Source organism: Helianthus annuus, chromosome 8, assembly GCF_002127325.2.
Source record: "Helianthus annuus cultivar XRQ/B chromosome 8, HanXRQr2.0-SUNRISE, whole genome shotgun sequence".
NCBI lineage: Eukaryota > Viridiplantae > Streptophyta > Magnoliopsida > Asterales > Asteraceae > Helianthus > Helianthus annuus.
The window spans coordinates 150,088,857-150,102,131 of NC_035440.2; the positions used below are offsets into that span (position 1 = coordinate 150,088,857).

The 13,275-nt window shown below is 43.2% G+C and overlaps 1 protein-coding gene across 1 annotated transcript; it reads right to left on the reverse strand.

Moving 5' to 3' along the window:
- Positions 1-4,888: 4,888 nt before the first annotated feature.
- LOC118481059 (extensin-like) lies at positions 4,889-9,879 on the reverse strand. The gene is made up of 4 exons (XM_035976154.1): positions 9,537-9,879; positions 6,006-6,188; positions 5,644-5,963; positions 4,889-5,575 (listed from the first exon to the last, which is right to left on the reverse strand). The coding sequence occupies exons 1-4, from the start codon at positions 9,877-9,879 to the stop codon at positions 4,889-4,891; spliced, it is 1,533 nt and encodes a 510-aa protein (XP_035832047.1).
- Positions 9,880-13,275: the final 3,396 nt, after the last annotated feature.

Consider the following 13,275-nt stretch of genomic DNA (forward strand, 5'->3'; position numbering starts at 1 on the left):
AGATGGGTGTTCTGCATTTTCTACCATATAATGCCTCGAAAGGCGCAGCCTTAATACTAGTATGGTAGCTATTGTTGTAGGAGAACTCTATCAATGGTAGGTGGTTATCCCAACTGCCACCTAAATCAATCACACATGCTCGAAGCATGTCTTCCAATGTTTGGATGGTACGCTCACTCTGTCCGTCTGTCTGTGGATGGTAAGCCATACTAAAGTTTAAGCGCGTACCCAAGGACTGTTGGAAACTCTTCCAAAAATGAGAGGTGTATCTCGTATCTCGGTCAGAGATAATCGACACTGGTACACCATGTAGAGCTACGATCTTATCCACATACAATTGAGCTAACATGTCAGAGCTGTAAGTTTCCTTAATGGGAAGAAAATGTGCTGACTTGGTTAGCCTATCTACTATAACCCATATAGTATCGTTTCCCTTCCTTGTCTTGGGCAATTTGGTGATGAAATCCATTGTCACCATCTCCCACTTCCACGTGGGAATTTCAGGTTGTTGAAGCAAACCTGACGGCTTCTGATGCTCAGCTTTGACTTGCGCACAAGTCAGACATTTAGCTACATACGCAGCTACAGACTTTTTCAAACCAATCCACCAGTAGTTTGCCTTTAGATCCTGGTACATCTTATCAGCTCCAGGATGAACGGAATATTTGGAGCTGTGAGCTTCCTAGAGGATAACATCTCGAAGTCCTCCATAAACTGGAACCCATATTCGCCCATTCAGTCTTAGCATTCCATCCTTGTCATAGGATAACTGCTCCTCAGTTACTCCTAGCTTTTCTTCAGGATAGTTAGCTTCCAACACAGCTTCCTTCTGTGCAGCTAACACCCTTTCGTTCAAATTATTCCTTATTTCTATGCGCTTGGCATTGATTCTTATCGGCTTCACTCTTTCTTTTCTGCTTAATGCGTCAGCAACTACATTCGCCTTGCCTGGATGGTATCTTATCTCACAGTCGTAATCATTTAAAGTTTCCATCCATCGTCTTTGTCGCATGTTCAAGTCCTTCTGATTGAACAAATGTTGAAGGCTCTTGTGATCCGAATAGATTACACACTTTGTTCCATATAAGTAGTGTCTCCAAAGTTTCAATGCAAACACAACGGCACCCAGTTCCAAGTCGTGGGTGGTGTAGTTTTTCTCGTGCACCTTTAGTTGTCGTGAAGCGTAGGCAATAACCTTGCCTCTCTGCATGAGTACACAGCCCATGCCAGTGTGTGACGCATCGTAATACACCACGAATTCTTCTATACCATCGGGCAATGTTAACACTGGTGCATTGCTCAACTTTTTCTTCAGAACGTCAAAGGATTCCTGCTGCTTAGGGCCCCAATCAAACTTGATCTTCTTACGCGTCAACGAAGTTAGGGGCGCAGCGATCCTTGAAAAATTTTCGATGAATCGCCTATAGTATCCTGCTAATCCTAGAAAACTGCGAATCTCGGTAGGTGTCTTTGGCTCTTGCCAATTCATAACTGCTTCTACCTTAGCGGGATCTACTTGGATACCACGCTCACTTACCACATGTCCAAGGAATTGGACTTCTCGAAGCCAAAATTCGCACTTTGAAAATTTGGCATAGAGTTTCTCATGATGTAGAAGTTTGAGAATACAACGAAGGTGTTTCTCGTGGTCAGCTTGGTTCTTTGAGTAGATAAGGATGTCGTCAATAAAGACGATGACGAATTTATCCAGATAAGGCTTGCAGACGCGATTCATGAGATCCATGAATGCGGCTGGTGCGTTAGTGAGCCCAAAAGGCATCACTAGGAACTCGTAATGTCCATAACGAGTCCTAAACGATTTCTTGTGTACATCTTCATCCTTGACCTTCAACTGGTGATAGCCTGACCTCAAGTCGATCTTTGAAAAGTAGCTTGCCCCTTGTAACTGATCGAACAGATCGTCGATCCTAGGCAAAGGATACCTATTCTTGATGGTGACTTTATTAAGCTCGCGGTAATCGATGCACAGACGCATCGATCCATCCTTCTTTTTGACAAACAAAATTGGTGCTCCCCAAGGAGACGAGCTAGGTCTAATGAAACCTTTAGCTAACAGATCATCTAACTGCGTCCTTAACTCCTTCGTCTCCGTTGGTGCCAACCTATATGGTGCTCTCGCTACTGGCGCCGCACCCGGAATGATGTCAATTCGAGATTCCACTTGCCTATCTGGTGGTAAACCAGGTAGTTCTTCCGGGAACACTTCAGGGTATTCCGAAATGACAGGGATATCTTCAATCTTTGGCTTTGGCTCATCAACAGTAACTTGTGCCATATAAATGACACAACCCTTCTGCAGACATCTGGATGCCTTGAGCATGGACACTTGCTCAGGCAATCCATGCTGGGTATCTCCTTGGATAGTGAGTGACTCACCGGACGGAGTTTTAACTACCACTTGCTTTCTGTTGCACACAATCTGGGCTTGGTTGTGTGACAACCAATCCATACCTATCACTATGTCAAAACCGGCTAGCTTAAAGGGAAGTAAGGATAATGGAAAAGAGTGATTCCTAATGGATATAGCACATCCATCTAAAACAGTTGAGGCGGTTTCTATGGTCCCATCAGCTAATTCCACCTCATACTTCACACTTAAGGCTTTTACAGGCAATTTTAACAATTCACAGAACTTATTATCTACAAAAGACTTATCTGCTCCAGAGTCAAACAATACTCTAGCAAAAACATCATTTACGAGAAAAGTACCTGTAATCACGTTGTCATCTTGAACAGCTTCCTTAGCGTCCATCTTGAAGACCCTTGCGTTGGTCTTTTTCCCTTCCTCGGTTTTCTTGGTGTACTTTGGGCAATTAGACTTAATGTGCCCCTTCTCATTGCAACCATAACATGTTGCATCCTTCAGCTTCTTACATTCCAAGGTCTTATGATCTGTGGATTTGCAGATTCCACATGATCTCGTGCGAGACTGGGATTTCGACTCAAATCGACACTTCCCAAAGTGGTTCTTCTTGCAAGTTTTACACTTGGGCTTATCCCCTGATTGTTGCCCATCCTTCTTAGATCCCGACCCTTTCTTGTGGTCGTCATTTCCTCGGTGTCTCTTATCTGATCTTCGTGAGGTATCGTCCTCACGCTTTCTCTTACTTTCTTTTGAGTTCCTAAGAGCTCTCAACCTGACTACGTCCATGGTAAGAGATAGAGATAGATCAGCTGCTGATCTGAAGGTTGCAGGCCTTGATGCCTTAACACTTGCTTTAATCTCTGGGGCTAAACCCCCGATGAAGCGAGCAATTCTCCTAGGTTCTGGGGTTACCAAGTACAGAACCAACCTAGATAGGGTATTGAAAGTGGTGAGGTAAGCCTGACAGTCTAAATTCTTCATCACCAATGATACGAAATCTGACTCGATTCTTTCTACTTCATGCTGCGGGCAATAATTATCTTTGATAAGAGCAACGAACTGATCCCATGATAAGTTGTAGAGTGGGATTTTCCCAGCAGCTTGTATGGGAGACTTCCACCACGCCAATGCTTCTCCTTTGAACGATTGGGATACATATTTTACTACATCCCTTTCAGCACAACCGCTGATGTCCACTACCGTATCCATTTCGTCCAACCAGGTCATGCAGTCAATCGCTCCCTTCTCCCTAGTAAATTCCCGGGGTTTACATGAGACGAAGTATTTGTATGTACATGACTTACCACGCGGTTCTGGCTTATGCTCGACCTCCCTTGACGGGACACTGTTTTGGTTAGATGAATGTCGCTCATCATCCTTCTTGGGCTCATCTTTCTTAGATACATCTTTCTTAGAGGGCGGTTTGCTATGAGCCTCCGAATGAACCTTGGACTTGGAATGTGGCGTGGACCGGGTCCTACTTCGGGTCCCGTTTGATTCACTATATTGCCTTTCAATGGCTTTGGCAACAGCATTTTCCACTAATGCTTGTAGCTCCGCACCAGTTATATGTATTTTAGTGTTATCTGGGCTTTCCACTGGATGACTGTTTATTTCTTCAGACTTAGCCATCTAGCTTTAGGTGCTACATAAAAGTAAGGACAAGGTCTATTTAGAAGCCTAACAGTATTATCGTTCTTGACGATTTATTAACCATGGTAAATAAGAGCCATATTAGTTAATTTGTTAATTAGTTTCATTCACGACTTTTTATTAGCTACTTTACCCTAGAATGAAATATATATTGGCACAATAGGCCTAGTCACTTGGACAAATTTCTAAATTTGAATTTAGATTCTATAGGATTAAAATTTGAATAATTAAAACAAATCAATCCTTTTTCTTGGCAGGGGGTCTATAAATCACGGCTGCCTTTTTGTTTTATATGACATTAGTTATAACCCGTAGGCATTATGTCACAATCAGATATATATAGAATATAAATTTGAATAATTTATTAAAAGGGTGACATGTGTGATTTTGCGGATCACACTAGCCAAGAATGTTAACATGTTTACAGATGTTAACAGAGATTTGAATCTTTTTAAACAGGTTCACCATATTGGCCAGGTCTTTAATATGACATTCAAGCTAGGTTTTACCTTTTTAAGATTCTTATTATTAAAATGGTAAAATAATAATTGCTATTTTTCATTTATTCGTATATTATATTCATGCATATAATTTTAAAAATGAAAAACTTAAATTAACCATTTCAAATAAAATTAACTAACACGAGTTTGCCCTAAACGGGACTTTTACACAAATAACATGCCCACGCAGGGGTCAAACTAACAAACAAACCCACGCAGGGGTCAAACAGAAACAAACAAACCCACGCAGGGGTAGAACAGAAAGGAAAAAATATGCCCACGCAGGGGCAGAGTACAGAAATAAATGTCCTCGCAGGGACATGATTACATAAACTAGCAAACAAAGGATTTAGTAGTCCTTCTTGCTTTTTCCCTTGATTAAATCCACCATTTTCTTAAACATCCCACGATTATGCCGACGATCTTCCCGTAATTCATGCCGCATCTCTCGTCGCACTTCATTTATCCCTTGAAGGATTTCTTGAACTTGTGGCGGCGACATCATCGGTGCCTGCGGTGGTAGCGGATAATGCGGTGGTTGAGGAGGCTGCGGCTGCTGATATCCATATGATGGGTATCCATAGGTCAATTCTCCCGTAGCCCAGGGACCTCCAAAAGTACCTTCCGGATTGAGAGAGTTGTAGTTCGCAGCTACCCAGTAGGGATCCTTTGTAAAGTTATAACCTGTGTGGATCGTCTGCTCGAAGGGATTGTATGCTGCCGCGCTAGTATAAGCAGGGATTGGGTCTCCGAAATCCTGTGGTGGTGGTGGCGGGATTGGTGCAGAAGTTACTTCTGAGACGGGATGTGAAGATTCTCCCATCTCTGGTTCTTCGTGAAGTGGCGAGTATCGGCTGCCACCTGAATGTGGAGGGGTGCTGATGTGCACTACCCCACGTGCGGAAATCCGTGCGTTCGTACGTCTTCGCCTCGGAGGCGGGGGAGGCAAAACCGGAGGTGGTGGCGGCGGTGGAGTGACCGCGACAAGTCGAGAATCCTCAGAAGGATTCTGCTGCTGCCGCTGTTGAGGCTGTTGCTGGGGGTGCAAGGGAGAGCTGTGTTGCGGCTGGTGCAGGGGGAGTTATGGTAACTAGGGGTAAATACCCAGTCATACTGTCTGAATCTCTCCTCAAAGCTGTCGGGATCATTGTATGGTGATCCCACAAATGGTGACCCATCAGAAATCTCGATAGGGTGGTTCGGAGTTCCAGATGGTGGCATTGAGGGATCGGTATCTTCATCGACATCCATCGCATTGCCACCAGGAAAATGGTCTTCTGGTCCAAGTGGGTCAAAACCCATAGGCACATCAAGGTAGTCAGCAGGGTTGTACAGGCCTTGGAAAACAGGTGATGGGTGGTCAAAGGGTGATTGGTGTCCTTGGAGAGGAATATAGGACTGGTGAGAGTTGTGGGGCTCATTTTCTGATTGAGGCCCAAAGGAGTGTGGAATAGAAGGTGAGGTACTCAGTGAAACCGAGTGCCTTGCGGGTTCAGTAAAAGACCTCCACAGATTTTGAGCATCTGTGTTATGGGAGCCTGAAGGTGTTCGCCTGTGCGAAGGTCCGGCTTCATGGTCGTTTGGGGCTGCATATGCTCCTTGTCCCCTTCCTCTTCCTCTCATACGTGGCGGCATTTTTTTTTGTGAACCTGTCAAAAATCAAACAAGTGACACAACAAAATATATATAAGACAAAGTTAGAAAATAAAGCAAATTTTTTGGATATTTCCTAAGTTCCTTGTCTAGACTCGAGAATCGAGGAATGTGCAATTGTGTAACAGAGATTAAACACAAAAGGCTACTGTTTAATTCACTCAGAGTTGGCTCTGATACCAACCTGTCACACCCCTAATTTCCACGTGTCACCGGTGCGCCCGGTGGGGAGTATAGTGACGTAGTTGGCATCATCATAGACAAACAACACAATATATAAATGCACAGCGGAAGCAAAGATAGATTCATTTGAACTTTAATAGAGTGTAATATCAAGTATCACTAATAGTTGAAACGGATCCACAGGCGGATCAAAATAAAAACAAGATATTGTTCAACAGATTTATTGTCATCCAAGCTTGCGAGACTTATTGTGGACGCTCTAGAAGACAGCCAGCCTATTACGTGTAGTACCTGCACTTAACCTTTTGGGAAAATACGTCAGTTTACACTGGTAAATACAATTTAATTGACTCATTTTGAAAAGGTTGAAAACTGATTTGAATGCTCAAGGCACAAAACATTTTTATAACTTGGGATAATTATTTATTATAATCTTGTGAACGAATTACATGTTACTTGTGCGTTCAGTAGCCCGGATCTTGTCCGGGTTAAAGATCAATAGACACACCACAATAATGAGTTATACACTGACAGGTGTACGCCTACACCTCGTGCTCTGGTCGTGGCCATCTCGTAAGATGATGCCAAGGATATCCGGGACATGGTCATTAATCCCCCAAAGGCTTAAAGTAAACAAGACTGTTTAAACGAGCCGATCAAAATTATTCAATTAACCACCCAAGGATGTAAGATTTGATGCTCGATCAAGCGGTATTCTATATACCGTAACCCAAGCCCGTATATGGAAAATAAGTTAAAAGTAATTTACCTTGGTAAGTATAAATCACAACTAGCAAGTGAAGGTAGCTTTTACTGGTTCTTCTATTCTGGAACAAAGGTTTATAATAACCTATTAGATTCCTAACGGATCTTTATTTAAGCCTAAGCTTAGACCGGTTAGTTTTAAGGACGATAAGGTTCAAACGCACGATTAAGCGAAGACCGGATAGAACGTGATTTAGACCCGACAAGTTTGAATACTTGTATAATATGGGTATGCTAAATACATTCTGGATTTGAGACAAAAATGATAATGTTTGACCCGTTTCGGTCAATTTATGCAAACTAGTTACATAAACCGAACCGAACGCTAAAAGAGCGTTACGGGTAACCATAAGAGTCATATGCAAGTTTCCTGAAATAATATGCCTTAAATATGTTATACTATCAGTAAGATATCTTCTATTATGCCCCATACGAAATTTTAACTCAATTTACGCCCTCATAAGGGCATTTTGGTCATTTAAAAGATTATAAAAGAGTTAAATTTGTAATCTGAGTTATAGGTCCTGATTTACACAGCAACATACACTTAATTTAATATGTTATAACAGTAGGTTTATGACCCGTATGTGAAACTTATCATTTAAAACCAACTATGCCCCTTAGGGGTATTTTGGTAATTTCACAAGGGCTCAAACGGTCAAAACTGGAAACCTGAGTTCAAAAACTTGTGCTTACTGTTATTATATAAAATATACTAAAAACATCAGTAGGTATTAACCTTATATGTTTAATATGATTATAGTACATACTATGCGTTAAAAATGCTTAAAAAGCCGATTTGGAGCCATTTCCGGGTTTTTAAAAGAAAGCTGAGATTTTATAATTCCAGAAGGCTCAAAATATTTTATTTAACAAATAAATCAGTAGAAAAAGGTTTGGGGTCAAAAGGATTTGTAGAATTCATTTTATGGCCAAAAGGGCAAAATCGGTATTAACCGAATTAAACTTAGAGACCTATGTTATGCTCAGCCAAAAATTAAATAAAAATCATCAAAAATCCCAAAATATTATATTACATCAGTGGGTAAAAGTTTTATATCAAAAAGTGGGTTTAAATAGGCTATACGCTAATTACGCCGTTTACTTAACATAAAGCTTTCAAATTACGATATTGAGCATAACTCTTAATCTAGACCTCAAACTGATATCAAATTTTAAGTGCAAGCTTATAAATCAGTAACAAACGTTTCTACTCTTTCACTTTTTCAAAAATCGCGTTTTATAGCAAAAAGGCATAATAGTCAACTTTTAAACATAAATCGGAAACATGCATATGCATCGGATGAGTATTGAACCAAGTTGTAAAATCTCAGAGAGTTGTACATATATGAAATTGGTTCAAAATAAGCTCTAAGGCAGATCTCAAACATGCATGCACGGATCAGAATTGAGAGTCAAAGAAAAGTCAATTTATGAGACTTTCGGTTCCGATCCGGGTTTAAACTGAAAATTGTCGAGATGAACTTGTTGAGACACGTTCTTACATTGATTACCAAGTTATTTTAATGATCAAATAGGTTGCATGTACCCTACATTGCTAATCATGCTTAAATTTGCAAATACACATTCTGTTGACTTTTTGAAACAACTTTGACTCGACAATCATATTTAGAGTGGGAATCTGAAAATACCCTTTAAGGGTTGTTACCCACATAAATACCAACTTGTAGGTACTTTCAATTCGAGAAATGACTGAGCCATTTTCGATTAATCATGAGTCAAACTAAATTTACGACGGATTGACTTTCGGTTAATAAACTAAGCTAGAACGAATTAGAGAAAGGTATGAACACTTACATCCAATTACAAGTAGGAAGACCTATGAAACCCTTGTTGATGACCAGAGAGCTCCAGAATTGATCTTGTGAATTTTTGTAACTACAAGTGTTGAATGTTTGCAAGCTTCAAGACCCTTTTATGCCAACTTTGATCTCATTAGAGGGTGCCACAATAGTCTAGGGATGTTGTAAGATGAGTCCAAGTGCCCCTAGCTGCATGTAATCCCATTGGTGAGGCTCTGGAGTCGGATACAGCTGGTTACAACTCGAAATCAGACCCATAACTGACATCTGGTTTGCCAAAAGATCACTCAGAGGTATACATTCAACATGTTGACACAATTAGCCCCTGTAGTTTGCAATTCCTCACTTTCTTTCATTTTTCGCTTTGTATGATCCATGATATGTCCGTTTAGGATTATAAACACCATGTAGGGTTATTGTAGAGCCTATTTTTCCATTGTTGACACTTTGGACCCTTATATTTCCATAGTTTCACTGTTTGTCAACTTTAGTCTCTCTAAAGTATGTTTTCACATATTCAAAGCCTATGCCACGTGTCAATGCATTATTATACGTAAATTTCCGAGGTGTTACACTGAATTTGCCCCTTAGCAGCCTGTGCAGCTTGCGCATCCTCGACCTTCGCAGTCAGCTCAACAACCTTGGCTTCAAGATCAACAATCTTGTTAAGAGCCGCGAACGCGCGTTCATTGTCCTTCTCGCATATGCGCTTGAACTCGGCTTTCTCCTTAGCCAGTTGCTGTTCAGCAGCTTGAATTTTGTTTTTCAGGCCCTCACGCCCCCATTCCGCCGCTTTCTTGTCAGCATCGAACTTTGCCTTCTCCTCATCAAAAGCGGCTTTGGACTTCTCGAACTCGTTAATACGCTTCAACATTCGCTCGCGGTAGCTCTCCCAATCCGACCGCTCCCTAACCATTGTTCGCCACTCACGAACTATTTGATGATTAGCAGCGCGAGTGTTGGCCTCCCCGATCACATAGGTGCGATATAACCCTTCATGAGTCTTCGCCCTCTGCCGATTAATCTCACCAGGAGTAAAGGAATTTAGGAACCAATCATGGCAAGGCCCGAACTCTTGAAAGGTGTCCCTTTGCTTCAAACCCTAGGGAGCTTGGTGAGGGGCAGTACCACGTTCCTCTTCAGTATAACTTTTATAATAAATATCACCAAGGGTATCCTTCGCCCCGATAACTTGTGGGTTATAACCCCCAGCGCCTCCAAAGCTCGCGCCGCTAGAAACATACCGGCCCGATCCCCTGGTAGAAGTTAGCTTAGTGCGATCAGGGACCTCAGTATGCGTGGGGTGGATAGGTTTCTCAAACTCAAGCTCTTTTCTCCTCTCTTGATGAGGATTCTCAGGCCCCGTGGTGATCACAAACTCCTGATCATCGTTAGGCTTTTCCACAGTCTTCTTCCTCTCCTTCTCCTTCTCCATATCAGCGGCTTTCTTCTCTTCGCCTCCTCAGCCTTTTTATCTTCCTTAGCTTTCCTCTTCTTCTCTTCCTCAACCTTCTTCCGACGCTCCTCAACCCTTCTCTTCTCTTCAGCAGCCTTCGCCTTATCCCCCTCAGCAACATTTTTCTCCTTGGCAGACTCAGCCCCAACAGTCTTGGAAGATTTAATGGTAATCTTTGGCCTCTTTGGCTCTGGCTCGGTAAACTTAACACCCTTCTCAGGGGTGGTCTTCTTGGTCTCTGCAGAAACCAAGTGGTTAAGAAAGGAAAGTAACAAAAGGAAGAGAAGGCAAGAATTTACCAGGAGAGAATTTATAGAGAGAACGCAAGTTGCTCGTTTTCCCAATCAAGGGAATCGCACCAGCTACCGACGCAGAAGCCACACCAGTTGTGGTCTCGCTTCTACTTCTTTTTCTACTGATCAGCTTTTCAGTAACCTCCTCCTCTTCTTCCTCTTCCTCATGCGCAGCAGTAGAGGGAGTAGCACCAGCATCAGGGTTACGATAACCCGCTCTACCAGAGCTCTTTGAACCACCTGCTCCAGTCTTCTTCTCGGCTGCGCGCGACAAGCCTTCAAGTGAATCACTAATTATCACATAATCTTTTAAGTCACTCTGTCGAAGGCGAAGAGTACCTTTACCAGCAGCACCAGCGGTTGCGCGACTACTCCCAGCCCCCTTACTGGTCACCTCAGGATTCAAGTTGCCTACCTTCTTCTTCCTCAAGGGTTTTTTCTTCTTATCTTCAGGGTCAATGCCCAGGTCGCGCAACACACCTGCAAAGATGTTAGACCACGGACTTAGCTCTCCGTTCGAAGACCCTACAGACTCCTCGCTGGAAAGATAGACAACCTCTTTCCCAGCAGAAGTCACAGAGCGCAAAGGACGAGGTTTAGGTATTTGCGCACCTTCGGTTGCAGTAGGCGGCGAGGCAAATGCATCAGCAACCGGGTACATGAAATTACCCCTAATCTGGTGGTACCAATACTCCTCCCCAGCCTGGAGGGGGCGCACACTCATAGAACCACCAAAGGTGGGGAATGCAGCTTGAAACAGTTGCGCCTCTACACAACAAAGTACGTAAATAAACAAGAGTTACGAAACAAGAAGTCAAAAAGGGCTAAGTAAATTAATAACCTCTATCGTTGAACATCAGAACCGGAACGTCTTTACTATCAGCTGGCCATTGGTCACTCATGCGCGCCGCCACCAAGACATTTTCTCCAAACACCCGGTTTGGAGTAGAAGTAAGCTTCTTGTACCAAGCGTCATTCTTGGGGATCGCCAAATCCTCCTTCAAAATTGGTTCTGACCACGCGCGAAAAGTCATGGCGATCGGTATCACCTCCTCACGAATATAAAAGAACTTCGGTTTCCAGTCATGAAAACTCTTGGGGGGTTCAGAAGTATCTTTTTTGCAGCACCCCGACTGGCAAACGAATAGAAGCCCATGTTTTTTATTAGCTGATAGAATACCCTAAACTTATCAACCGTCGGCTCAATACCATGTGACCAACACAAGAACTCAAAGTGACGAACCCGGACCATCCCGGGAGGGCTCATCTGCGATATATGAAACCCATAGAACTGCAGAATATGGGCCATAAAACTCGTCGCCGGTAGCCGGAAATTACCTTGATGAAAGAAATCTTCGAACAACGTGATATACCCCGGTGGTGCATCAGCAGCCATCTGGTTTTGGCCAGGGTACTTAGCGTCCCATTCCGGTGGAAACCGGAAACTCCTCGTGATCTGCTCAAAAAGACCTGGATCCCACCGGAGAAGGGGAACAGGGCCTTCCTCCCCAGGAATATCCTCTTGATGTTCTTCAGCCATAGTAAATAAAGATTCAAGGCTTTCTTGAAAAACTTGAAGATATGAAAAAAGATCTTGAAGATCTGCTACAAACTTTGAAGATTCGAAGAGAAAAAAGACACGAAACGAGAGAAAGATAGCAATATTAGAAGAGAAAAGTGATGACCTCTCACATCTCTTCGGATATATATACCCATCGCATTTAATGCGATGGGTAAACGTGTCGCGATCGCCGCGCACGTGACCAATCAGAAGATGACATGTAAGGAGGGAATCTCGGAGTGACGGTTACCACGCGCGCGTGGGCCTCACTCGCCTGACGGAAAGCCGAACCGTCAGGAAAACCTGACGACAGCCGTGTAACAGGTCAACTCAAACGTCACCATCAACGACGTTTCTCACCAACTTGTCAGAGTTCAAATTTCGAAGTTTTTCCCGCCATAAATTAAAACTAGCTTCATGCAAAAGCTACTAAGGTCGCGCAGTGTAGCAATGCCTTAACAACCCTTCGCGCCTATTCATGAAAAGCAATAACCCACCTAGAACCAAGCCTGGCAGTCGCGCCGTTGTAACCAACAAAGCCTACACGCGCCACGTCCGCCAGAATCAAGGAAGCATTTTCTTCAACTTTTATTTTCTAAGTCCAGAGCTCCAACCACTTACCTCGCGCATGGTGCAGCACTGGACTGGGGGACTTGAAGGGGTATGGTCCCAAAAACGCCGCGCAAACCTCCTCAAGGTTGCGCAAGGAACCATACTCCTTATTCAATAAACTTCCTACCACGGGCCTTGCGCGAGTTACACCATCTCCTGCTCAACGACGCGCGAAGGTTAGCCGACGAGAAGCTCCGATAACAGCACTTAGCATACTGAAGGAGCACACAGTCACCCCAAACCCCGCGCAGGTCAGTTACGTGCTCAGCAAGAATCACACAAGGAAGCAGCGCAAAGCTGCTCCAGGTAGTACACAAGGTACAAGTGGCAGAGAAAAAGAGCCAATGAACATCCAGCAGGCTCTGTTCAATCGTGCGCCACGATCGTCTA